The 23,029-nt window shown below is 65.6% G+C and overlaps 1 protein-coding gene across 1 annotated transcript; it reads right to left on the bottom strand.

Annotated features, from left to right (window-relative positions):
* Window positions 1-1,049: 1,049 nt before the first annotated feature.
* LOC147654456 (uncharacterized) lies at window positions 1,050-21,155 on the bottom strand. Its single transcript, XM_086883600.1, has 17 exons — window positions 19,265-21,155; window positions 18,979-19,099; window positions 16,799-18,821; window positions 16,513-16,636; window positions 14,353-16,355; window positions 14,067-14,190; window positions 11,887-13,909; window positions 11,601-11,724; window positions 9,421-11,443; window positions 9,135-9,258; window positions 6,975-8,977; window positions 6,689-6,812; window positions 4,515-6,531; window positions 4,229-4,352; window positions 2,069-4,071; window positions 1,783-1,906; window positions 1,050-1,625 (listed from the first exon to the last, which is right to left on the bottom strand). The coding sequence occupies exons 15-17, from the start codon at window positions 2,136-2,138 to the stop codon at window positions 1,331-1,333; spliced, it is 489 nt and encodes a 162-aa protein (XP_086739726.1). The 5' UTR covers window positions 2,139-4,071; window positions 4,229-4,352; window positions 4,515-6,531; window positions 6,689-6,812; window positions 6,975-8,977; window positions 9,135-9,258; window positions 9,421-11,443; window positions 11,601-11,724; window positions 11,887-13,909; window positions 14,067-14,190; window positions 14,353-16,355; window positions 16,513-16,636; window positions 16,799-18,821; window positions 18,979-19,099; window positions 19,265-21,155; the 3' UTR covers window positions 1,050-1,330.
* Window positions 21,156-23,029: the final 1,874 nt, after the last annotated feature.

Below are 23,029 nucleotides of genomic sequence, written 5' to 3'. Positions count from 1 at the left end.
AGTCGGGCAGTCCAGCCTAAAGGCCTAAAGCCCAGGGGCCCCAGGGGGCCCAGCCCCGAGGACAGGGAGGGCACACGCCTGGCTCCGTGACTCCTGGCCCCGCGCCTCTGAAAGGCCGGGGCCAGGGATACCCGCCTGGTTACAGGGGGTCCCTCCGACCGCCCGCCGAGGCCAGGGGACGCACACAACCCCACTTACGGGGCCGTCCCCCGCAGCCCGGCACCCCCAAGAAGCGGCACGGAGCACAGGCTCCGGGCCTGCGCCCCACTTGGGGGCCAGCCGGAGCAGCACGGCAACACAGCCGTCTGCAGCAGCCCCGGGAGCCTCTTCAACACGGCCGCCACGCAGGTGGCAGTGGCCCAAAGCAGCGCCCTGCGGCACGGCGCTTCTTCCAGCTGCACCCTGGCAAGGGCCCGGGAGCGCTCGTTCCTGTCACCTGGCTAAAGCAGCCTCCCCGGCCCTGCTTACAGGGAGCTGGGGCTGCTCCTGGGGACAAAGGGCGCCGCAGGCTCCTGACACCTGCCCCGAGTACGGGGCCGGCACGCTGGCAGCTCGGCGGCACCGCCGGCAGCACAGGCACACACCCAGGCCCTGGCTACAGGCGGGTCCCGGCGCCCACGCTACCGTAGCTAAGCGGCTTCGTGCCGTCCTCAGGAAGCAGGGGCAAGGCCGGACACCTTCTCCAGCCGTGCATTTTGGGGCCCTGCCTGTGGCTGCACGGAACTCCTCTTTCCCTCCTGGGAGGTCTAAGCCCCGCTGCTCTATTTCTAAAGCGGGGGCTAAAGCACAAACGCACTTGCTCACACACACACCAGCTAAGGGGAAGACAGGGGAGGGGAGGGGAGGGCAAGACAGTCCCAGAAGAGGGAGCAAGTTCCGCGCAGCCAACCCGCTCAAGGGAGCCATTCCTACCGCTAAGTGGCAGAGGAAAGCGTCAGACCTGCCCCGGCACTGATGCCTCAAGTTTTGGCTTTCCTATTTCCCAGATTCTCTACTGCATTAGCGTTGAACTGTGGCCTTCATATGCCAAGGTGCATCATTTGAAGGCCTTTTTCAGAAACATCTACTTTATTCCTTTAACGCTGCCTAGCCTCTGTTCTAGGGAGCCTCTCTAGGCATCAGCACTGCACGGCACGGAGGGCCCAGGGGCCTTGAGGCGCCAAAGTGCTTCAGGGCTGGCACAGGGCCAAAGGCTGTGACGCGCCCCGGCTACAGGGGGTCCCGTTGGCCAGGGGCCAGCAGCAGGCAGAAAGCTGCCGGGGCTGGGGGAAAGCCCTGCCCTGCTTACAGGGCGGCTGGGCTGGGGGCTGGGAGAGCTCCATTTCCCCCCTCAGGTGCGGAGACAGGGGCTCTCACCCTCCTTACAGGGTTGCCCCTCTCTCCGGGCAGCCAAAGGAGCACAATGGCCAAAGGCCAAGCGCACCAAAGACCCAGCCCTGCACACAGGCAGGTGGCTCAGCGCAAAGCCAGCCGCGGCACCCTGAAGGTGCCTTGGCCATGCCAGGAAGGCCCTTTGCCCACAGGGCCTCTCGTGCGCCCTCTTCAGCTCCAAGCTCGCTCTTGCCTCGCCGTTCCACTCTTGAGCTCGAAGCCGCTGCCGCACTTGCCTCGTCGTCCCACGGCTTCTGCCAATGGACGACGACACACTCAGGCCGGAGAATCACCAGCTGCCCAAGGGAACTGCCACCCAAGAGCCCCCGAGCTAGATCCTCAAGCAACCACCCACAGACCCCCCGAGCTACCCAGAAGTGTCCAACTTCAGCACCACGTTGCTGCTCTTACCTCGCCGCTCCGCTCTTGAGCTCAAAGCCGCTGCTCCTCTTCCTTGCCCTTGCCCCGCCGTTCCACTCTTGAGCTCGAAGCCGCTGCTCCTCTTGCTCGCTCTTGCCCCGCTGTCCCATGTCTTCTGTCACAGGACGATGACACACTCAGGCCTGAGAAGCTCCAGCTCCCCAAGGGAGCCGCCAGCCAACAGCCCCACAAGCGAGATCCTCAAGCCACCACTCACAGACCCACCCCCCTCCCCCGACCCCACTGCCCAGAAGCCTCCAACTTCAGCTTGACTCACCATCGCGACGTCCGGCGCAGTCCCACGCCGTGCTGGGGGCCAGGCCCTCTGGGCAAATGAAGCTGGGCATGCAAAGCAGCGGCCAAGAGGCTGCAGCCCTGCTTACAGGGGCCTCAAGCCTCTGCCTGGACTGCAAAGTGCCCAGGACTGCAGAGCACTGGCCCCGACTTACGGGGCGGCCCTGGTCCCTAAGGCCTGCGGAGGGAGGCTCCTTCTCTCCCTTTGCGGGGCGCTCCCCACTAACGGGGCAGGCGCCCAACGCAGGCTGCCAGCCGAAGGGAGCACCAAGGCTCCCAGACTCACAGCCTGCTTACACACCCAGGGAGCCACAGAGCTCGGCCTTCCCCCACGGCAACAGGAACGGGACTCTAGAGTCGGGCAGTCCAGCCTAAAGGCCTAAAGCCCAGGGGCCCCAGGGGCCGGGAGCCCAGCCCCGAGGACAGGGAGGGCACACGCCTGGCTCCGTGACTCCTGGCCCCGCGCCTCTGAAAGGCCGGGGCCAGGGATACCCGCCTGGTTACAGGGGGTCCCTCCGACCGCCCACCGAGGCCAGGGGACGCACACAACCCCACTTACGGGGCCGTCCCCCGCAGCCCGGCACCCCCAAGAAGCGGCACGGAGCACAGGCTCCGGGCCTGCGCCCCACTTAGGGGCCGGCCGGAGCAGCACGGCAACACAGCCGTCTGCAGCAGCCCCGGGAGCCTCTTCAACACGGCCGCCACGCAGGTGGCAGTGGCCCAAAGCAGCGCCCTGCGGCACGGCGCTTCTTCCAGCTGCACCCTGGCAAGGGCCCGGGAGCGCTCGTTCCTGTCACCTGGCTAAAGCAGCCTCCCCGGCCCTGCTTACAGGGAGCTGGGGCTGCTCCTGGGGACAAAGGGCGCCGCAGGCTCCTGACACCTGCCCCGAGTACGGGGCCGGCACGCTGGCAGCTCGGCGGCACCGCCGGCAGCACAGGCACACACCCAGGCCCTGGCTACAGGCGGGTCCCGGCGCCCACGCTACCGTAGCTAAGCGGCTTCGTGCCGTCCTCAGGAAGCAGGGGCAAGGCCGGACACCTTCTCCAGCCGTGCATTTTGGGGCCCTGCCTGTGGCTGCACGGAACTCCTCTTTCCCTCCTGGGAGGTCTAAGCCCCGCTGCTCTATTTCTAAAGCGGGGGCTAAAGCACAAACGCACTTGCTCACACACACACCAGCTAAGGGGAAGACAGGGGAGGGGAGGGGAGGGCAAGACAGTCCCAGAAGAGGGAGCAAGTTCCGCGCAGCCAACCCGCTCAAGGGAGCCATTCCTACCGCTAAGTGGCAGAGGAAAGCGTCAGACCTGCCCCGGCACTGATGCCTCAAGTTTTGGCTTTCCTATTTCCCAGATTCTCTACTGCATTAGCATAGAACTGTGGCCTTCATATGCCAAGGTGCATCATTTGAAGGCCTTTTTCAGAAACATCTACTTTATTCCTTTAATGCTGCCTAGCCTCTGTTCTAGGGAGCCTCTCTAGGCATCAGCACTGCACGGCACGGAGGGCCCAGGGGCCTTGAGGCGCCAAAGTGCTTCAGGGCTGGCACAGGGCCAAAGGCTGTGACGCGCCCCGGCTACAGGGGGTCCCGTTGGCCAGGGGCCAGCAGCAGGCAGAAAGCTGCCGGGGCTGGGGGAAAGCCCTGCCCTGCTTACAGGGCGGCTGGGCTGGGGGCTGGGAGAGCTCCATTTCCCCCCTCAGGTGCGGAGACAGGGGCTCTCACCCTCCTTACAGGGTTGCCCCTCTCTCCGGGCAGCCAAAGGAGCACAATGGCCAAAGGCCAAGCGCACCAAAGACCCAGCCCTGCACACAGGCAGGTGGCTCAGCGCAAAGCCAGCCGCGGCACCCTGAAGGTGCCTTGGCCATGCCAGGAAGGCCCTTTGCCCACAGGGCCTCTCGTGCCCCCTCTTCAGCTCCAAGCTCGCTCTTGCCTCGCCGTTCCACTCTTGAGCTCGAAGCCGCTGCCACACTTGCCTCGTCGTCCCACGGCTTCTGCCAATGGACGACGACACACTCAGGCCGGAGAATCACCAGCTGCCCAAGGGAACTGCCACCCAAGAGCCCCCGAGCTAGATCCTCAAGCAACCACCCACAGACCCCCCGAGCTACCCAAAAGTGTCCAACTTCAGCACCACGTTGCTGCTCTTACCTCGCCGCTCCGCTCTTGAGCTCAAAGCCGCTGCTCCTCTTCCTTGCCCTTGCCCCGCCGTTCCACTCTTGAGCTCGAAGCCGCTGCTCCTCTTGCTCGCTCTTGCCCCGCTGTCCCATGTCTTCTGTCACAGGACGATGACACACTCAGGCCTGAGAAGCTCCAGCTCCCCAAGGGAGCCGCCAGCCAACAGCCCCACAAGCGAGATCCTCAAGCCACCACTCACAGACCCAACCCCCTCCCCCGACCCCACTGCCCAGAAGCCTCCAACTTCAGCTTGACTCACCATCGCGACGTCCGGCGCAGTCCCACGCCGTGCTGGGGGCCAGGCCCTCTGGGCAAATGAAGCTGGGCATGCAAAGCAGCGGCCAAGAGGCTGCAGCCCTGCTTACAGGGGCCTCAAGCCTCTGCCTGGACTGCAAAGTGCCCAGGACTGCAGAGCACTGGCCCCGACTTACGGGGCGGCCCTGGTCCCTAAGGCCTGCGGAGGGAGGCTCCTTCTCTCCCTTTGCGGGGCGCTCCCCACTAACGGGGCAGGCGCCCAACGCAGGCTGCCAGCCGAAGGGAGCACCAAGGCTCCCAGACTCACAGCCTGCTTACACACCCAGGGAGCCACAGAGCTCGGCCTTCCCCCACGGCAACAGGAACGGGACTCTAGAGTCGGGCAGTCCAGCCTAAAGGCCTAAAGCCCAGGGGCCCCAGGGGGCCCAGCCCCGAGGACAGGGAGGGCACACGCCTGGCTCCGTGACTCCTGGCCCCGCGCCTCTGAAAGGCCGGGGCCAGGGATACCCGCCTGGTTACAGGGGGTCCCTCCGACCGCCCGCCGAGGCTAGGGGACGCACACAACCCCACTTACGGGGCCGTCCCCCGCAGCCCGGCACCCCCAAGAAGCGGCACGGAGCACAGGCTCCGGGCCTGCGCCCCACTTGGGGGCCGGCCGGAGCAGCACGGCAACACAGCCGTCTGCAGCAGCCCCGGGAGCCTCTTCAACACGGCCGCCACGCAGGTGGCAGTGGCCCAAAGCAGCGCCCTGCGGCACGGCGCTTCTTCCAGCTGCACCCTGGCAAGGGCCCGGGAGCGCTCGTTCCTGTCACCTGGCTAAAGCAGCCTCCCCGGCCCTGCTTACAGGGAGCTGGGGCTGCTCCTGGGGACAAAGGGCGCCGCAGGCTCCTGACATCTGCCCCGAGTACGGGGCCGGCACGCTGGCAGCTCGGCGGCACCGCCGGCAGCACAGGCACACACCCAGGCCCTGGCTACAGGCGGGTCCCGGCGCCCACGCTACCGTAGCTAAGCGGCTTCGTGCCGTCCTCAGGAAGCAGGGGCAAGGCCGGACACCTTCTCCAGCCGTGCATTTTGGGGCCCTGCCTGTGGCTGCACGGAACTCCTCTTTCCCTCCTGGGAGGTCTAAGCCCCGCTGCTCTATTTCTAAAGCGGGGGCTAAAGCACAAACGCACTTGCTCACACACACACCAGCTAAGGGGAAGACAGGGGAGAGGAGGGGGAGACTGGGGAGGGGAGGGGAGGGCAAGACAGTCCCAGAAGAGGGAGCAAGTTCCGCGCAGCCAACCCGCTCAAGGGAGCCATTCCTACCGCTAAGTGGCAGAGGAAAGCGTCAGACCTGCCCCGGCACTGATGCCTCAAGTTTTGGCTTTCCTATTTCCCAGATTCTCTACTGCATTAGCATAGAACTGTGGCCTTCATATGCCAAGGTGCATCATTTGAAGGCCTTTTTCAGAAACATCTACTTTATTCCTTTAACGCTGCCTAGCCTCTGTTCTAGGGAGCCTCTCTAGGCATCAGCACTGCACGGCACGGAGGGCCCAGGGGCCTTGAGGCGCCAAAGTGCTTCAGGGCTGGCACAGGGCCAAAGGCTGTGACGCGCCCCGGCTACAGGGGGTCCCGTTGGCCAGGGGCCAGCAGCAGGCAGAAAGCTGCCGGGGCTGGGGGAAAGCCCTGCCCTGCTTACAGGGCGGCTGGGCTGGGGGCTGGGAGAGCTCCATTTCCCCCCTCAGGTGCGGAGACAGGGGCTCTCACCCTCCTTACAGGGTTGCCCCTCTCTCCGGGCAGCCAAAGGAGCACAATGGCCAAAGGCCAAGCGCACCAAAGACCCAGCCCTGCACACAGGCAGGTGGCTCAGCGCAAAGCCAGCCGCGGCACCCTGAAGGTGCCTTGGCCATGCCAGGAAGGCCCTTTGCCCACAGGGCCTCTCGTGCCCCCTCTTCAGCTCCAAGCTCGCTCTTGCCTCGCCGTTCCACTCTTGAGCTCGAAGCCGCTGCCGCACTTGCCTCGTCGTCCCACGGCTTCTGCCAATGGACGACGACACACTCAGGCCGGAGAATCACCAGCTGCCCAAGGGAACTGCCACCCAAGAGCCCCCGAGCTAGATCCTCAAGCAACCACCCACAGACCCCCCGAGCTACCCAAAAGTGTCCAACTTCAGCACCACGTTGCTGCTCTTACCTCGCCGCTCCGCTCTTGAGCTCAAAGCCGCTGCTCCTCTTCCTTGCCCTTGCCCCGCCGTTCCACTCTTGAGCTCGAAGCCGCTGCTCCTCTTGCTCGCTCTTGCCCCGCTGTCCCATGTCTTCTGTCACAGGACGATGACACACTCAGGCCTGAGAAGCTCCAGCTCCCCAAGGGAGCCGCCAGCCAACAGCCCCACAAGCGAGATCCTCAAGCCACCACTCACAGACCCACCCCCCTCCCCCGACCCCACTGCCCAGAAGCCTCCAACTTCAGCTTGACTCACCATCGCGACGTCCGGCGCAGTCCCACGCCGTGCTGGGGGCCAGGCCCTCTGGGCAAATGAAGCTGGGCATGCAAAGCAGCGGCCAAGAGGCTGCAGCCCTGCTTACAGGGGCCTCAAGCCTCTGCCTGGACTGCAAAGTGCCCAGGACTGCAGAGCACTGGCCCCGACTTACGGGGCGGCCCTGGTCCCTAAGGCCTGCGGAGGGAGGCTCCTTCTCTCCCTTTGCGGGGCGCTCCCCACTAACGGGGCAGGCGCCCAACGCAGGCTGCCAGCCGAAGGGAGCACCAAGGCTCCCAGACTCACAGCCTGCTTACACACCCAGGGAGCCACAGAGCTCGGCCTTCCCCCACGGCAACAGGAACGGGACTCTAGAGTCGGGCAGTCCAGCCTAAAGGCCTAAAGCCCAGGGGCCCCAGGGGCCGGGAGCCCAGCCCCGAGGACAGGGAGGGCACACGCCTGGCTCCGTGACTCCTGGCCCCGCGCCTCTGAAAGGCCGGGGCCAGGGATACCCGCCTGGTTACAGGGGGTCCCTCCGACCGCCCGCCGAGGCCAGGGGACGCACACAACCCCACTTACGGGGCCGTCCCCCGCAGCCCGGCACCCCCAAGAAGCGGCACGGAGCACAGGCTCCGGGCCTGCGCCCCACTTAGGGGCCGGCCGGAGCAGCACGGCAACACAGCCGTCTGCAGCAGCCCCGGGAGCCTCTTCAACACGGCCGCCACGCAGGTGGCAGTGGCCCAAAGCAGCGCCCTGCGGCACGGCGCTTCTTCCAGCTGCACCCTGGCAAGGGCCCGGGAGCGCTCGTTCCTGTCACCTGGCTAAAGCAGCCTCCCCGGCCCTGCTTACAGGGAGCTGGGGCTGCTCCTGGGGACAAAGGGCGCCGCAGGCTCCTGACACCTGCCCCGAGTACGGGGCCGGCACGCTGGCAGCTCGGCGGCACCGCCGGCAGCACAGGCACACACCCAGGCCCTGGCTACAGGCGGGTCCCGGCGCCCACGCTACCGTAGCTAAGCGGCTTCGTGCCGTCCTCAGGAAGCAGGGGCAAGGCCGGACACCTTCTCCAGCCGTGCATTTTGGGGCCCTGCCTGTGGCTGCACGGAACTCCTCTTTCCCTCCTGGGAGGTCTAAGCCCCGCTGCTCTATTTCTAAAGCGGGGGCTAAAGCACAAACGCACTTGCTCACACACACACCAGCTAAGGGGAAGACAGGGGAGGGGAGGGGAGGGCAAGACAGTCCCAGAAGAGGGAGCAAGTTCCGCGCAGCCAACCCGCTCAAGGGAGCCATTCCTACCGCTAAGTGGCAGAGGAAAGCGTCAGACCTGCCCCGGCACTGATGCCTCAAGTTTTGGCTTTCCTATTTCCCAGATTCTCTACTGCATTAGCATAGAACTGTGGCCTTCATATGCCAAGGTGCATCATTTGAAGGCCTTTTTCAGAAACATCTACTTTATTCCTTTAATGCTGCCTAGCCTCTGTTCTAGGGAGCCTCTCTAGGCATCAGCACTGCACGGCACAGAGGGCCCAGGGGCCTTGAGGCGCCAAAGTGCTTCAGGGCTGGCACAGGGCCAAAGGCTGTGACGCGCCCCGGCTACAGGGGGTCCCGTTGGCCAGGGGCCAGCAGCAGGCAGAAAGCTGCCGGGGCTGGGGGAAAGCCCTGCCCTGCTTACAGGGCGGCTGGGCTGGGGGCTGGGAGAGCTCCATTTCCCCCCTCAGGTGCGGAGACAGGGGCTCTCACCCTCCTTACAGGGTTGCCCCTCTCTCCGGGCAGCCAAAGGAGCACAATGGCCAAAGGCCAAGCGCACCAAAGACCCAGCCCTGCACACAGGCAGGTGGCTCAGCGCAAAGCCAGCCGCGGCACCCTGAAGGTGCCTTGGCCATGCCAGGAAGGCCCTTTGCCCACAGGGCCTCTCGTGCCCCCTCTTCAGCTCCAAGCTCGCTCTTGCCTCGCCGTTCCACTCTTGAGCTCGAAGCCGCTGCCACACTTGCCTCGTCGTCCCACGGCTTCTGCCAATGGACGACGACACACTCAGGCCGGAGAATCACCAGCTGCCCAAGGGAACTGCCACCCAAGAGCCCCCGAGCTAGATCCTCAAGCAACCACCCACAGACCCCCCGAGCTACCCAAAAGTGTCCAACTTCAGCACCACGTTGCTGCTCTTACCTCGCCGCTCCGCTCTTGAGCTCAAAGCCGCTGCTCCTCTTCCTTGCCCTTGCCCCGCCGTTCCACTCTTGAGCTCGAAGCCGCTGCTCCTCTTGCTCGCTCTTGCCCCGCTGTCCCATGTCTTCTGTCACAGGACGATGACACACTCAGGCCTGAGAAGCTCCAGCTCCCCAAGGGAGCCGCCAGCCAACAGCCCCACAAGCGAGATCCTCAAGCCACCACTCACAGACCCACCCCCCTCCCCCGACCCCACTGCCCAGAAGCCTCCAACTTCAGCTTGACTCACCATCGCGACGTCCGGCGCAGTCCCACGCCGTGCTGGGGGCCAGGCCCTCTGGGCAAATGAAGCTGGGCATGCAAAGCAGCGGCCAAGAGGCTGCAGCCCTGCTTACAGGGGCCTCAAGCCTCTGCCTGAACTGCAAAGTGCCCAGGACTGCAGAGCACTGGCCCCGACTTACGGGGCGGCCCTGGTCCCTAAGGCCTGCGGAGGGAGGCTCCTTCTCTCCCTTTGCGGGGCGCTCCCCACTAACGGGGCAGGCGCCCAACGCAGGCTGCCAGCCGAAGGGAGCACCAAGGCTCCCAGACTCACAGCCTGCTTACACACCCAGGGAGCCACAGAGCTCGGCCTTCCCCCACGGCAACAGGAACGGGACTCTAGAGTCGGGCAGTCCAGCCTAAAGGCCTAAAGCCCAGGGGCCCCAGGGGCCGGGAGCCCAGCCCCGAGGACAGGGAGGGCACACGCCTGGCTCCGTGACTCCTGGCCCCGCGCCTCTGAAAGGCCGGGGCCAGGGATACCCGCCTGGTTACAGGGGGTCCCTCCGACCGCCCGCCGAGGCCAGGGGACGCACACAACCCCACTTACGGGGCCGTCCCCCGCAGCCCGGCACCCCCAAGAAGCGGCACGGAGCACAGGCTCCGGGCCTGCGCCCCACTTGGGGGCCGGCCGGAGCAGCACGGCAACACAGCCGTCTGCAGCAGCCCCGGGAGCCTCTTCAACACGGCCGCCACGCAGGTGGCAGTGGCCCAAAGCAGCGCCCTGCGGCACGGCGCTTCTTCCAGCTGCACCCTGGCAAGGGCCCGGGAGCGCTCGTTCCTGTCACCTGGCTAAAGCAGCCTCCCCGGCCCTGCTTACAGGGAGCTGGGGCTGCTCCTGGGGACAAAGGGCGCCGCAGGCTCCTGACACCTGCCCCGAGTACGGGGCCGGCACGCTGGCAGCTCGGCGGCACCGCCGGCAGCACAGGCACACACCCAGGCCCTGGCTACAGGCGGGTCCCGGCGCCCACGCTACCGTAGCTAAGCGGCTTCGTGCCGTCCTCAGGAAGCAGGGGCAAGGCCGGACACCTTCTCCAGCCGTGCATTTTGGGGCCCTGCCTGTGGCTGCACGGAACTCCTCTTTCCCTCCTGGGAGGTCTAAGCCCCGCTGCTCTATTTCTAAAGCGGGGGCTAAAGCACAAACGCACTTGCTCACACACACACCAGCTAAGGGGAAGACAGGGGAGAGGAGGGGGAGACTGGGGAGGGGAGGGGAGGGCAAGACAGTCCCAGAAGAGGGAGCAAGTTCCGCGCAGCCAACCCGCTCAAGGGAGCCATTCCTACCGCTAAGTGGCAGAGGAAAGCGTCAGACCTGCCCCGGCACTGATGCCTCAAGTTTTGGCTTTCCTATTTCCCAGATTCTCTACTGCATTAGCATAGAACTGTGGCCTTCATATGCCAAGGTGCATCATTTGAAGGCCTTTTTCAGAAACATCTACTTTATTCCTTTAACGCTGCCTAGCCTCTGTTCTAGGGAGCCTCTCTAGGCATCAGCACTGCACGGCACGGAGGGCCCAGGGGCCTTGAGGCGCCAAAGTGCTTCAGGGCTGGCACAGGGCCAAAGGCTGTGACGCGCCCCGGCTACAGGGGGTCCCGTTGGCCAGGGGCCAGCAGCAGGCAGAAAGCTGCCGGGGCTGGGGGAAAGCCCTGCCCTGCTTACAGGGCGGCTGGGCTGGGGGCTGGGAGAGCTCCATTTCCCCCCTCAGGTGCGGAGACAGGGGCTCTCACCCTCCTTACAGGGTTGCCCCTCTCTCCGGGCAGCCAAAGGAGCACAATGGCCAAAGGCCAAGCGCACCAAAGACCCAGCCCTGCACACAGGCAGGTGGCTCAGCGCAAAGCCAGCCGCGGCACCCTGAAGGTGCCTTGGCCATGCCAGGAAGGCCCTTTGCCCACAGGGCCTCTCGTGCCCCCTCTTCAGCTCCAAGCTCGCTCTTGCCTCGCCGTTCCACTCTTGAGCTCGAAGCCGCTGCCGCACTTGCCTCGTCGTCCCACGGCTTCTGCCAATGGACGACGACACACTCAGGCCGGAGAATCACCAGCTGCCCAAGGGAACTGCCACCCAAGAGCCCCCGAGCTAGATCCTCAAGCAACCACCCACAGACCCCCCGAGCTACCCAAAAGTGTCCAACTTCAGCACCACGTTGCTGCTCTTACCTCGCCGCTCCGCTCTTGAGCTCAAAGCCGCTGCTCCTCTTCCTTGCCCTTGCCCCGCCGTTCCACTCTTGAGCTCGAAGCCGCTGCTCCTCTTGCTCGCTCTTGCCCCGCTGTCCCATGTCTTCTGTCACAGGACGATGACACACTCAGGCCTGAGAAGCTCCAGCTCCCCAAGGGAGCCGCCAGCCAACAGCCCCACAAGCGAGATCCTCAAGCCACCACTCACAGACCCACCCCCCTCCCCCGACCCCACTGCCCAGAAGCCTCCAACTTCAGCTTGACTCACCATCGCGACGTCCGGCGCAGTCCCACGCCGTGCTGGGGGCCAGGCCCTCTGGGCAAATGAAGCTGGGCATGCAAAGCAGCGGCCAAGAGGCTGCAGCCCTGCTTACAGGGGCCTCAAGCCTCTGCCTGGACTGCAAAGTGCCCAGGACTGCAGAGCACTGGCCCCGACTTACGGGGCGGCCCTGGTCCCTAAGGCCTGCGGAGGGAGGCTCCTTCTCTCCCTTTGCGGGGCGCTCCCCACTAACGGGGCAGGCGCCCAACGCAGGCTGCCAGCCGAAGGGAGCACCAAGGCTCCCAGACTCACAGCCTGCTTACACACCCAGGGAGCCACAGAGCTCGGCCTTCCCCCACGGCAACAGGAACGGGACTCTAGAGTCGGGCAGTCCAGCCTAAAGGCCTAAAGCCCAGGGGCCCCAGGGGCCGGGAGCCCAGCCCCGAGGACAGGGAGGGCACACGCCTGGCTCCGTGACTCCTGGCCCCGCGCCTCTGAAAGGCCGGGGCCAGGGATACCCGCCTGGTTACAGGGGGTCCCTCCGACCGCCCGCCGAGGCCAGGGGACGCACACAACCCCACTTACGGGGCCGTCCCCCGCAGCCCGGCACCCCCAAGAAGCGGCACGGAGCACAGGCTCCGGGCCTGCGCCCCACTTGGGGGCCGGCCGGAGCAGCACGGCAACACAGCCGTCTGCAGCAGCCCCGGGAGCCTCTTCAACACGGCCGCCACGCAGGTGGCAGTGGCCCAAAGCAGCGCCCTGCGGCACGGCGCTTCTTCCAGCTGCACCCTGGCAAGGGCCCGGGAGCGCTCGTTCCTGTCACCTGGCTAAAGCAGCCTCCCCGGCCCTGCTTACAGGGAGCTGGGGCTGCTCCTGGGGACAAAGGGCGCCGCAGGCTCCTGACACCTGCCCCGAGTACGGGGCCGGCACGCTGGCAGCTCGGCGGCACCGCCGGCAGCACAGGCACACACCCAGGCCCTGGCTACAGGCGGGTCCCGGCGCCCACGCTACCGTAGCTAAGCGGCTTCGTGCCGTCCTCAGGAAGCAGGGGCAAGGCCGGACACCTTCTCCAGCCGTGCATTTTGGGGCCCTGCCTGTGGCTGCACGGAACTCCTCTTTCCCTCCTGGGAGGTCTAAGCCCCGCTGCTCTATTTCTAAAGCGGGGGCTAAAGCACAAACGCACTTGCTCACACACACACCAGCTAAGGGGAAGACAGGGGAGAGGAGGGGGAGACTGGGGAGGGGAGGGGAGGGCAAGACAGTCCCAGAAGAGGGAGCAAGTTCCGCGCAGCCAACCCGCTCAAGGGAGCCATTCCTACCGCTAAGTGGCAGAGGAAAGCGTCAGACCTGCCCCGGCACTGATGCCTCAAGTTTTGGCTTTCCTATTTCCCAGATTCTCTACTGCATTAGCATAGAACTGTGGCCTTCATATGCCAAGGTGCATCATTTGAAGGCCTTTTTCAGAAACATCTACTTTATTCCTTTAACGCTGCCTAGCCTCTGTTCTAGGGAGCCTCTCTAGGCATCAGCACTGCACGGCACGGAGGGCCCAGGGGCCTTGAGGCGCCAAAGTGCTTCAGGGCTGGCACAGGGCCAAAGGCTGTGACGCGCCCCGGCTACAGGGGGTCCCGTTGGCCAGGGGCCAGCAGCAGGCAGAAAGCTGCCGGGGCTGGGGGAAAGCCCTGCCCTGCTTACAGGGCGGCTGGGCTGGGGGCTGGGAGAGCTCCATTTCCCCCCTCAGGTGCGGAGACAGGGGCTCTCACCCTCCTTACAGGGTTGCCCCTCTCTCCGGGCAGCCAAAGGAGCACAATGGCCAAAGGCCAAGCGCACCAAAGACCCAGCCCTGCACACAGGCAGGTGGCTCAGCGCAAAGCCAGCCGCGGCACCCTGAAGGTGCCTTGGCCATGCCAGGAAGGCCCTTTGCCCACAGGGCCTCTCGTGCCCCCTCTTCAGCTCCAAGCTCGCTCTTGCCTCGCCGTTCCACTCTTGAGCTCGAAGCCGCTGCCGCACTTGCCTCGTCGTCCCACGGCTTCTGCCAATGGACGACGACACACTCAGGCCGGAGAATCACCAGCTGCCCAAGGGAGCTGCCACCCAAGAGCCCCCGAGCTAGATCCTCAAGCAACCACCCACAGACCCCCCGAGCTACCCAAAAGTGTCCAACTTCAGCACCACGTTGCTGCTCTTACCTCGCCGCTCCGCTCTTGAGCTCAAAGCCGCTGCTCCTCTTCCTTGCCCTTGCCCCGCCGTTCCACTCTTGAGCTCGAAGCCGCTGCTCCTCTTGCTCGCTCTTGCCCCGCTGTCCCATGTCTTCTGTCACAGGACGATGACACACTCAGGCCTGAGAAGCTCCAGCTCCCCAAGGGAGCCGCCAGCCAACAGCCCCACAAGCGAGATCCTCAAGCCACCACTCACAGACCCACCCCCCTCCCCCGACCCCACTGCCCAGAAGCCTCCAACTTCAGCTTGACTCACCATCGCGACGTCCGGCGCAGTCCCACGCCGTGCTGGGGGCCAGGCCCTCTGGGCAAATGAAGCTGGGCATGCAAAGCAGCGGCCAAGAGGCTGCAGCCCTGCTTACAGGGGCCTCAAGCCTCTGCCTGGACTGCAAAGTGCCCAGGACTGCAGAGCACTGGCCCCGACTTACGGGGCGGCCCTGGTCCCTAAGGCCTGCGGAGGGAGGCTCCTTCTCTCCCTTTGCGGGGCGCTCCCCACTAACGGGGCAGGCGCCCAACGCAGGCTGCCAGCCGAAGGGAGCACCAAGGCTCCCAGACTCACAGCCTGCTTACACACCCAGGGAGCCACAGAGCTCGGCCTTCCCCCACGGCAACAGGAACGGGACTCTAGAGTCGGGCAGTCCAGCCTAAAGGCCTAAAGCCCAGGGGCCCCAGGGGCCGGGAGCCCAGCCCCGAGGACAGGGAGGGCACACGCCTGGCTCCGTGACTCCTGGCCCCGCGCCTCTGAAAGGCCGGGGCCAGGGATACCCGCCTGGTTACAGGGGGTCCCTCCGACCGCCCGCCGAGGCCAGGGGACGCACACAACCCCACTTACGGGGCCGTCCCCCGCAGCCCGGCACCCCCAAGAAGCGGCACGGAGCACAGGCTCCGGGCCTGCGCCCCACTTAGGGGCCGGCCGGAGCAGCACGGCAACACAGCCGTCTGCAGCAGCCCCGGGAGCCTCTTCAACACGGCCGCCACGCAGGTGGCAGTGGCCCAAAGCAGCGCCCTGCGGCACGGCGCTTCTTCCAGCTGCACCCTGGCAAGGGCCCGGGAGCGCTCGTTCCTGTCACCTGGCTAAAGCAGCCTCCCCGGCCCTGCTTACAGGGAGCTGGGGCTGCTCCTGGGGACAAAGGGCGCCGCAGGCTCCTGACACCTGCCCCGAGTACGGGGCCGGCACGCTGGCAGCTCGGCGGCACCGCCGGCAGCACAGGCACACACCCAGGCCCTGGCTACAGGCGGGTCCCGGCGCCCACGCTACCGTAGCTAAGCGGCTTCGTGCCGTCCTCAGGAAGCAGGGGCAAGGCCGGACACCTTCTCCAGCCGTGCATTTTGGGGCCCTGCCTGTGGCTGCACGGAACTCCTCTTTCCCTCCTGGGAGGTCTAAGCCCCGCTGCTCTATTTCTAAAGCGGGGGCTAAAGCACAAACGCACTTGCTCACACACACACCAGCTAAGGGGAAGACAGGGGAGGGGAGGGGAGGGCAAGACAGTCCCAGAAGAGGGAGCAAGTTCCGCGCAGCCAACCCGCTCAAGGGAGCCATTCCTACCGCTAAGTGGCAGAGGAAAGCGTCAGACCTGCCCCGGCACTGATGCCTCAAGTTTTGGCTTTCCTATTTCCCAGATTCTCTACTGCATTAGCATAGAACTGTGGCCTTCATATGCCAAGGTGCATCATTTGAAGGCCTTTTTCAGAAACATCTACTTTATTCCTTTAACGCTGCCTAGCCTCTGTTCTAGGGAGCCTCTCTAGGCATCAGCACTGCACGGCACGGAGGGCCCAGGGGCCTTGAGGCGCCAAAGTGCTTCAGGGCTGGCACAGGGCCAAAGGCTGTGACGCGCCCCGGCTACAGGGGGTCCCGTTGGCCAGGGGCCAGCAGCAGGCAGAAAGCTGCCGGGGCTGGGGGAAAGCCCTGCCCTGCTTACAGGGCGGCTGGGCTGGGGGCTGGGAGAGCTCCATTTCCCCCCTCAGGTGCGGAGACAGGGGCTCTCACCCTCCTTACAGGGTTGCCCCTCTCTCCGGGCAGCCAAAGGAGCACAATGGCCAAAGGCCAAGCGCACCAAAGACCCAGCCCTGCACACAGGCAGGTGGCTCAGCGCAAAGCCAGCCGCGGCACCCTGAAGGTGCCTTGGCCATGCCAGGAAGGCCCTTTGCCCACAGGGCCTCTCGTGCCCCCTCTTCAGCTCCAAGCTCGCTCTTGCCTCGCCGTTCCACTCTTGAGCTCGAAGCCGCTGCCGCACTTGCCTCGTCGTCCCACGGCTTCTGCCAATGGACGACGACACACTCAGGCCGGAGAATCACCAGCTGCCCAAGGGAACTGCCACCCAAGAGCCCCCGAGCTAGATCCTCAAGCAACCACCCACAGACCCCCCGAGCTACCCAAAAGTGTCCAACTTCAGCACCACGTTGCTGCTCTTACCTCGCCGCTCCGCTCTTGAGCTCAAAGCCGCTGCTCCTCTTCCTTGCCCTTGCCCCGCCGTTCCACTCTTGAGCTCGAAGCCGCTGCTCCTCTTGCTCGCTCTTGCCCCGCTGTCCCATGTCTTCTGTCACAGGACGATGACACACTCAGGCCTGAGAAGCTCCAGCTCCCCAAGGGAGCCGCCAGCCAACAGCCCCACAAGCGAGATCCTCAAGCCACCACTCACAGACCCACCCCCCTCCCCCGACCCCACTGCCCAGAAGCCTCCAACTTCAGCTTGACTCACCATCGCGACGTCCGGCGCAGTCCCACGCCGTGCTGGGGGCCAGGCCCTCTGGGCAAATGAAGCTGGGCATGCAAAGCAGCGGCCAAGAGGCTGCAGCCCTGCTTACAGGGGCCTCAAGCCTCTGCCTGGACTGCAAAGTGCCCAGGACTGCAGAGCACTGGCCCCGACTTACGGGGCGGCCCTGGTCCCTAAGGCCTGCGGAGGGAGGCTCCTTCTCTCCCTTTGCGGGGCGCTCCCCACTAACGGGGCAGGCGCCCAACGCAGGCTGCCAGCCGAAGGGAGCACCAAGGCTCCCAGACTCACAGCCTGCTTACACACCCAGGGAGCCACAGAGCTCGGCCTTCCCCCACGGCAACAGGAACGGGACTCTAGAGTCGGGCAGTCCAGCCTAAAGGCCTAAAGCCCAGGGGCCCCAGGGGCCGGGAGCCCAGCCCCGAGGACAGGGAGGGCACACGCCTGGCTCCGTGACTCCTGGCCCCGCGCCTCTGAAAGGCCGGGGCCAGGGATACCCGCCTGGTTACAGGGGGTCCCTCCGACCGCCCGCCGAGGCCAGGGGACGCACACAACCCCACTTACGGGGCCGTCCCCCGCAGCCCGGCACCCCCAAGAAGCGGCACGGAGCACAGGCTCCGGGCCTGCGCCCCACTTGGGGGCCGGCCGGAGCAGCACGGCAACACAGCCGTCTGCAGCAGCCCCGGGAGCCTCTTCAACACGGCCGCCACGCAGGTGGCAGTGGCCCAAAGCAGCGCCCTGCGGCACGGCGCTTCTTCCAGCTGCACCCTGGCAAGGGCCCGGGAGCGCTCGTTCCTGTCACCTGGCTAAAGCAGCCTCCCCGGCCCTGCTTACAGGGAGCTGGGGCTGCTCCTGGGGACAAAGGGCGCCGCAGGCTCCTGACACCTGCCCCGAGTACGGGGCCGGCACGCTGGCAGCTCGGCGGCACCGCCGGCAGCACAGGCACACACCCAGGCCCTGGCTACAGGCGGGTCCCGGCGCCCACGCTACCGTAGCTAAGCGGCTTCGTGCCGTCCTCAGGAAGCAGGGGCAAGGCCGGACACCTTCTCCAGCCGTGCATTTTGGGGCCCTGCCTGTGGCTGCACGGAACTCCTCTTTCCCTCCTGGGAGGTCTAAGCCCCGCTGCTCTATTTCTAAAGCGGGGGCTAAAGCACAAACGCACTTGCTCACACACACACCAGCTAAGGGGAAGACAGGGGAGAGGAGGGGGAGACTGGGGAGGGGAGGGGAGGGCAAGACAGTCCCAGAAGAGGGAGCAAGTTCCGCGCAGCCAACCCGCTCAAGGGAGCCATTCCTACCGCTAAGTGGCAGAGGAAAGCGTCAGACCTGCCCCGGCACTGATGCCTCAAGTTTTGGCTTTCCTATTTCCCAGATTCTCTACTGCATTAGCATAGAACTGTGGCCTTCATATGCCAAGGTGCATCATTTGAAGGCCTTTTTCAGAAACATCTACTTTATTCCTTTAACGCTGCCTAGCCTCTGTTCTAGGGAGCCTCTCTAGGCATCAGCACTGCACGGCACGGAGGGCCCAGGGGCCTTGAGGCGCCAAAGTGCTTCAGGGCTGGCACAGGGCCAAAGGCTGTGACGCGCCCCGGCTACAGGGGGTCCCGTTGGCCAGGGGCCAGCAGCAGGCAGAAAGCTGCCGGGGCTGGGGGAAAGCCCTGCCCTGCTTACAGGGCGGCTGGGCTGGGGGCTGGGAGAGCTCCATTTCCCCCCTCAGGTGCGGAGACAGGGGCTCTCACCCTCCTTACAGGGTTGCCCCTCTCTCCGGGCAGCCAAAGGAGCACAATGGCCAAAGGCCAAGCGCACCAAAGACCCAGCCCTGCACACAGGCAGGTGGCTCAGCGCAAAGCCAGCCGCGGCACCCTGAAGGTGCCTTGGCCATGCCAGGAAGGCCCTTTGCCCACAGGGCCTCTCGTGCCCCCTCTTCAGCTCCAAGCTCGCTCTTGCCTCGCCGTTCCACTCTTGAGCTCGAAGCCGCTGCCGCACTTGCCTCGTCGTCCCACGGCTTCTGCCAATGGACGACGACACACTCAGGCCGGAGAATCACCAGCTGCCCAAGGGAACTGCCACCCAAGAGCCCCCGAGCTAGATCCTCAAGCAACCACCCACAGACCCCCCGAGCTACCCAAAAGTGTCCAACTTCAGCACCACGTTGCTGCTCTTACCTCGCCGCTCCGCTCTTGAGCTCAAAGCCGCTGCTCCTCTTCCTTGCCCTTGCCCCGCCGTTCCACTCTTGAGCTCGAAGCCGCTGCTCCTCTTGCTCGCTCTTGCCCCGCTGTCCCATGTCTTCTGTCACAGGACGATGACACACTCAGGCCTGAGAAGCTCCAGCTCCCCAAGGGAGCCGCCAGCCAACAGCCCCACAAGCGAGATCCTCAAGCCACCACTCACAGACCCACCCCCCTCCCCCGACCCCACTGCCCAGAAGCCTCCAACTTCAGCTTGACTCACCATCGCGACGTCCGGCGCAGTCCCACGCCGTGCTGGGGGCCAGGCCCTCTGGGCAAATGAAGCTGGGCATGCAAAGCAGCGGCCAAGAGGCTGCAGCCCTGCTTACAGGGGCCTCAAGCCTCTGCCTGGACTGCAAAGTGCCCAGGACTGCAGAGCACTGGCCCCGACTTACGGGGCGGCCCTGGTCCCTAAGGCCTGCGGAGGGAGGCTCCTTCTCTCCCTTTGCGGGGCGCTCCCCACTAACGGGGCAGGCGCCCAACGCAGGCTGCCAGCCGAAGGGAGCACCAAGGCTCCCAGACTCACAGCCTGCTTACACACCCAGGGAGCCACAGAGCTCGGCCTTCCCCCACGGCAACAGGAACGGGACTCTAGAGTCGGGCAGTCCAGCCTAAAGGCCTAAAGCCCAGGGGCCCCAGGGGCCGGGAGCCCAGCCCCGAGGACAGGGAGGGCACACGCCTGGCTCCGTGACTCCTGGCCCCGCGCCTCTGAAAGGCCGGGGCCAGGGATACCCGCCTGGTTACAGGGGGTCCCTCCGACCGCCCGCCGAGGCCAGGGGACGCACACAACCCCACTTACGGGGCCGTCCCCCGCAGCCCGGCACCCCCAAGAAGCGGCACGGAGCACAGGCTCCGGGCCTGCGCCCCACTTGGGGGCCGGCCGGAGCAGCACGGCAACACAGCCGTCTGCAGCAGCCCCGGGAGCCTCTTCAACACGGCCGCCACGCAGGTGGCAGTGGCCCAAAGCAGCGCCCTGCGGCACGGCGCTTCTTCCAGCTGCACCCTGGCAAGGGCCCGGGAGCGCTCGTTCCTGTCACCTGGCTAAAGCAGCCTCCCCGGCCCTGCTTACAGGGAGCTGGGGCTGCTCCTGGGGACAAAGGGCGCCGCAGGCTCCTGACACCTGCCCCGAGTACGGGGCCGGCACGCTGGCAGCTCGGCGGCACCGCCGGCAGCACAGGCACACACCCAGGCCCTGGCTACAGGCGGGTCCCGGCGCCCACGCTACCGTAGCTAAGCGGCTTCGTGCCGTCCTCAGGAAGCAGGGGCAAGGCCGGACACCTTCTCCAGCCGTGCATTTTGGGGCCCTGCCTGTGGCTGCACGGAACTCCTCTTTCCCTCCTGGGAGGTCTAAGCCCCGCTGCTCTATTTCTAAAGCGGGGGCTAAAGCACAAACGCACTTGCTCACACACACACCAGCTAAGGGGAAGACAGGGGAGGGGAGGGGAGGGCAAGACAGTCCCAGAAGAGGGAGCAAGTTCCGCGCAGCCAACCCGCTCAAGGGAGCCATTCCTACCGCTAAGTGGCAGAGGAAAGCGTCAGACCTGCCCCGGCACTGATGCCTCAAGTTTTGGCTTTCCTATTTCCCAGATTCTCTACTGCATTAGCGTTGAACTGTGGCCTTCATATGCCAAGGTGCATCATTTGAAGGCCTTTTTCAGAAACATCTACTTTATTCCTTTAACGCTGCCTAGCCTCTGTTCTAGGGAGCCTCTCTAGGCATCAGCACTGCACGGCACGGAGGGCCCAGGGGCCTTGAGGCGCCAAAGTGCTTCAGGGCTGGCACAGGGCCAAAGGCTGTGACGCGCCCCGGCTACAGGGGGTCCCGTTGGCCAGGGGCCAGCAGCAGGCAGAAAGCTGCCGGGGCTGGGGGAAAGCCCTGCCCTGCTTACAGGGCGGCTGGGCTGGGGGCTGGGAGAGCTCCATTTCCCCCCTCAGGTGCGGAGACAGGGGCTCTCACCCTCCTTACAGGGTTGCCCCTCTCTCCGGGCAGCCAAAGGAGCACAATGGCCAAAGGCCAAGCGCACCAAAGACCCAGCCCTGCACACAGGCAGGTGGCTCAGCGCAAAGCCAGCCGCGGCACCCTGAAGGTGCCTTGGCCATGCCAGGAAGGCCCTTTGCCCACAGGGCCTCTCGTGCGCCCTCTTCAGCTCCAAGCTCGCTCTTGCCTCGCCGTTCCACTCTTGAGCTCGAAGCCGCTGCCGCACTTGCCTCGTCGTCCCACGGCTTCTGCCAATGGACGACGACACACTCAGGCCGGAGAATCACCAGCTGCCCAAGGGAACTGCCACCCAAGAGCCCCCGAGCTAGATCCTCAAGCAACCACCCACAGACCCCCCGAGCTACCCAGAAGTGTCCAACTTCAGCACCACGTTGCTGCTCTTACCTCGCCGCTCCGCTCTTGAGCTCAAAGCCGCTGCTCCTCTTCCTTGCCCTTGCCCCGCCGTTCCACTCTTGAGCTCGAAGCCGCTGCTCCTCTTGCTCGCTCTTGCCCCGCTGTCCCATGTCTTCTGTCACAGGACGATGACACACTCAGGCCTGAGAAGCTCCAGCTCCCCAAGGGAGCCGCCAGCCAACAGCCCCACAAGCGAGATCCTCAAGCCACCACTCACAGACCCACCCCCCTCCCCCGACCCCACTGCCCAGAAGCCTCCAACTTCAGCTTGACTCACCATCGCGACGTCCGGCGCAGTCCCACGCCGTGCTGGGGGCCAGGCCCTCTGGGCAAATGAAGCTGGGCATGCAAAGCAGCGGCCAAGAGGCTGCAGCCCTGCTTACAGGGGCCTCAAGCCTCTGCCTGGACTGCAAAGTGCCCAGGACTGCAGAGCACTGGCCCCGACTTACGGGGCGGCCCTGGTCCCTAAGGCCTGCGGAGGGAGGCTCCTTCTCTCCCTTTGCGGGGCGCTCCCCACTAACGGGGCAGGCGCCCAACGCAGGCTGCCAGCCGAAGGGAGCACCAAGGCTCCCAGACTCACAGCCTGCTTACACACCCAGGGAGCCACAGAGCTCGGCCTTCCCCCACGGCAACAGGAACGGGACTCTAGAGTCGGGCAGTCCAGCCTAAAGGCCTAAAGCCCAGGGGCCCCAGGGGCCGGGAGCCCAGCCCCGAGGACAGGGAGGGCACACGCCTGGCTCCGTGACTCCTGGCCCCGCGCCTCTGAAAGGCCGGGGCCAGGGATACCCGCCTGGTTACAGGGGGTCCCTCCGACCGCCCACCGAGGCCAGGGGACGCACACAACCCCACTTACGGGGCCGTCCCCCGCAGCCCGGCACCCCCAAGAAGCGGCACGGAGCACAGGCTCCGGGCCTGCGCCCCACTTAGGGGCCGGCCGGAGCAGCACGGCAACACAGCCGTCTGCAGCAGCCCCGGGAGCCTCTTCAACACGGCCGCCACGCAGGTGGCAGTGGCCCAAAGCAGCGCCCTGCGGCACGGCGCTTCTTCCAGCTGCACCCTGGCAAGGGCCCGGGAGCGCTCGTTCCTGTCACCTGGCTAAAGCAGCCTCCCCGGCCCTGCTTACAGGGAGCTGGGGCTGCTCCTGGGGACAAAGGGCGCCGCAGGCTCCTGACACCTGCCCCGAGTACGGGGCCGGCACGCTGGCAGCTCGGCGGCACCGCCGGCAGCACAGGCACACACCCAGGCCCTGGCTACAGGCGGGTCCCGGCGCCCACGCTACCGTAGCTAAGCGGCTTCGTGCCGTCCTCAGGAAGCAGGGGCAAGGCCGGACACCTTCTCCAGCCGTGCATTTTGGGGCCCTGCCTGTGGCTGCACGGAACTCCTCTTTCCCTCCTGGGAGGTCTAAGCCCCGCTGCTCTATTTCTAAAGCGGGGGCTAAAGCACAAACGCACTTGCTCACACACACACCAGCTAAGGGGAAGACAGGGGAGGGGAGGGGAGGGCAAGACAGTCCCAGAAGAGGGAGCAAGTTCCGCGCAGCCAACCCGCTCAAGGGAGCCATTCCTACCGCTAAGTGGCAGAGGAAAGCGTCAGACC

This window comes from Cyanistes caeruleus, chromosome 3 (genome assembly GCF_971803275.1).
Source record: "Cyanistes caeruleus chromosome 3, bCyaCae1.hap1.1, whole genome shotgun sequence".
NCBI classification, from domain to species: domain Eukaryota; kingdom Metazoa; phylum Chordata; class Aves; order Passeriformes; family Paridae; genus Cyanistes; species Cyanistes caeruleus.
The sequence above is the reverse complement of the archived record's forward strand: the minus strand, read 5'-3'. Positions and strand labels throughout refer to the sequence as shown.

Bases quoted from the DNA above. Each gene is read 5' to 3' on its own strand.
- LOC147654456 (XM_086883600.1), bottom strand. From the start codon at position 2,138: ATGCCCAGCTTCATTTGCCCAGAGGGCCTGGCCCCCAGCACGGCGTGG. The intron at 1,907-2,068 runs GTGAGTCAAGCT...GTCCTGTGACAG, and splicing joins CTGCGCCGGACGTCGCGATG to AAGACATGGGACAGCGGGGC. The intron at 1,626-1,782 runs GTAAGAGCAGCA...GTCCATTGGCAG, and splicing joins CTCAAGAGCGGAGCGGCGAG to AAGCCGTGGGACGACGAGGC.